This window comes from Protopterus annectens, chromosome 10.part0, assembly GCF_019279795.1.
Source record: "Protopterus annectens isolate FY-2018-M chromosome 10.part0, PAN1.0, whole genome shotgun sequence".
In the NCBI taxonomy this organism is placed as follows: Eukaryota; Metazoa; Chordata; order Ceratodontiformes; family Protopteridae; genus Protopterus; species Protopterus annectens.
Genome location: NC_056744.1, coordinates 192483170 through 192486258, shown reverse-complemented (window position 1 = coordinate 192486258; position 3089 = coordinate 192483170). Strand labels below are relative to the sequence as shown.

General features: G+C 36.4%; 1 protein-coding gene across 1 annotated transcript in view; it reads left to right on the top strand.

Moving 5' to 3' along the window:
• The first annotated feature begins 542 nt into the window (after positions 1–542).
• LOC122814110 (extracellular calcium-sensing receptor-like) overlaps positions 543–3089 on the top strand; it is a 41994-nt gene continuing 39447 nt past the window's right edge. The window contains exon 1 of the mRNA XM_044086725.1: positions 543–605. Coding sequence (XP_043942660.1) covers positions 543–605 — 63 coding nt within the window. The remainder of the gene's footprint in view (positions 606–3089) is intronic.

Genomic DNA, 3089 nt, shown 5'->3' with positions numbered 1-3089 from the left:
CTTGACTGTACTGCTTATCAGATTGTAGAAGATCTTCCTCTCCTTCCAACTTTGGATAAGCTATGTTCATGGGCATGCTCACTCTTTAGCTTCAGTCACATTGAATTGTTGAAGAACTGAATCAATGTTTTCATTCTGATTCAACAGAAAACTGCTGTCCTCCTCATGCTGTATGATAATTCCTAGGTAGTATGTCACCTCATAAAGATCTTTAGTCTCAATGTGCTCTTTCAGTACTTTTATTAACTTTGCAATTTCTTCATTCCTTTTGTAAGCAATAATAAAAGTCATCTGCATATACTAACAGATACAGCCATTCAGCATCTATATGTTTGGAGTATAGGCATGGATCGGCTTTGCTTCGCATGAATCTTCATCTAGTAGAACTTTGTTTTCTTTTCAGTTCCATGCTTGAGCTGCTTGCTTAAGACCATACAGGGATTTTTATAGTTTGCAAACAAGATGGTCTTCTCGACTTTTCCCATATCCTTCTGACTGTGACATGTATATTTACTCTTCTATAGAAAAACTGTCTTGATATCATGATGTTTGACGCTTTCTTTAAAGCCTCCATTGTCATCAGTGTTCTGAAAGTTCTTTGTTTGGTAACTGGAGCAAAAGTAGCATCATAGTCTTCACCAAAAATTTTTGAGTATCCTCTTGCAATTCATCTTACCTTGTTTGCACAGACTTTCCCTTCGGAGTCACATTTTATTTTAAAAACCCATTTACATCTGATTATGTTTACATTGAAGTAGCTCTGAAAGTGTCCATGTCTGGAGTTCATTGTGTGAAGTCATCTCTTCATCATCAGCTCTAATCCAGATTTGCTTCTCATGTGGAGGTAGTTTTTACATCTCTTCCCATGCACCCAGCTCAGCCTGAACTGAGCCATATAAAACAAAAGTTTAGGTGGAATACCTTTATTGCTTTATGTTGATTTCATGACTGAACATCTTTAACAGTTTTTGAGTTGTCTGTAATATTTTCTATTTCTGTGTAGGTTTGTTCTTGTTTTTCTTTTGACACAAATGTGGATTTTTCCTCAGACTGAACAGTTTGTGCCAGTTCCTAAAACTTTGAACATATGGAAATTTCATTAATTACATTTCTGCTGATTATCTTGTTTGCATTTGGATGTAGAATTCTGTTCCTTCTTGAGACTCACTATAACCCACAAGTACTCTTTCCTTTGCACATGGATCCTATTTTGTATGTTTTTACTTTGAAATGTGTATATAGGTTTTACTCTAAAAATTTTGATGTGTCTTGTATCTGGTTTCTTTCTGTAATACAGTTCATATGGAGTTTTCTCTGTTGATATTCTTGGCAAGCAATTTTGGAGATCGAATGCAGTCATGATAGCCCCTTCCTTGTATGTGTTTGGCATATCATCATCGGGTTATATGATACAGTGGTCTGGAATATAATTCCATGTTTTCTGACACTGGCTTGTGTTGTGCCACTTGTATATTCAGACCCATTGCCTGTATGTAGCTCTCTGAGCATTCCAACAAATGTATTACTTACTTGAGCTAAATGCTGTTCTAACTTCACTGGCACTTCATCCTTGTTGTGCAACAGGCACAATTTGGTGTACCTGGAGTAATCATCATCGAAACTAAGAAAATACCTTTTTTAATGGAGTCATATTTTTCATTGGACCACAAAGATCTGAATGAATTAAGTTCAAAGGTTTTTCAGCTGTGATGTTGTTCTGCTTTGAAAAGTCTTTCTCATCATTTTCCCTTAATGCAGCTGGTACATTTCATTATTTGATCACACTGGCTAATTTTTACATCACTTGCATAGTTACCCTCAACTACGTTCTTTATTAGGTCAGGATTTCTGTAACCAAGACATCTGTGCCAAGTGTGAATCCAGTTTGAACATTTTTCCTCTTCGGCTGTATTAACCATTTCACTGCAGTTCAGCTGATACAGTTCATCTGTGATTTTGGCCTTTGCAAATAAGCAATCTCATTTTGTGATTATACAACCGCCACCTTGGAAGGTCACTAGGTTGCCTTGGTGTGTAAGCTTATTCACTGACAATAGGTTACTTTCAAGAACAGGCACTTACAGAACATTTCTCGTGTATCTTTCTGGTGAAATTCTGAGAGTTAGGACAATAAATAAAATGGTTTCTAATTCCTTCTGACTTTATTACCTGCCCATTAGCTGTGGTGATTTTTTTCTGTTTTGCTTTTATTAAGTCGAGTGAAGAAATTTCTGTCATTGGTCATATGACTTGTACCTCCTGAGTCAACACACCATGCTTACACAGATGAGGCACCTAATTTGGACTCAAATACATACTCAGCATCTGAAGGGATATCTGCTTCTACCTAGACATTCTTAGCTTGTCATTTAGCTTGCCTTTGCATTCTAGCTTTCCAGACTCTGCAATCTGCCTTTAAGTGTTCCGTTGTTCTACACACAAAGCATGTATGTGCTTCTAGCTGTGCATATACTTTCTCTCTTGTTCTTGTATTCATTCTTAAGCTTGCCTTTAAAATACTCTGATATCACTCCATCATCTGGATGTGCATCATGTTCTGTAACAAGTGTCTCATAACTTTCAGGTAGAGCATGAAGTAAAAGTGCTGCAATGTGAAAGTATTTTATATCTTCCACAATACCTTTCATCCTTTCAACCATTTCTCAGCTATGCCTTATATAAGTCTGCATATCCTGGTCTTTCTTCAGCTTTGTCTTATATAGTTTTCTAATTAAACGGAGTTTATTGCTGAAATTAGCTCTTTCATGTACATTTTACAGTTCCTCCCTCACTTCTTTAATGGTTTCACAGTTGCATATGTATATAATTTGATTATTATCTATGCAAAGAAAGATCATGCTCTTAAGTTTTTTTTATTCCTTTTCTATCCACTCTTCCATGGGATCTGCCAGTCTGACTTCATTTCCATATTTCCACATATCTTCTCTTATTAGAAGCATCCTCATCTTGAATTTCCAAAACTGGTAGCTCTGGTTCATCAGATTTGCTACTGAAAGCTTTGCTGAAGAAGTGTCAGTAGCCATCTTTACCGTTTTTCTCGTTACTTTATCTGTTACTGTATCTTGCAC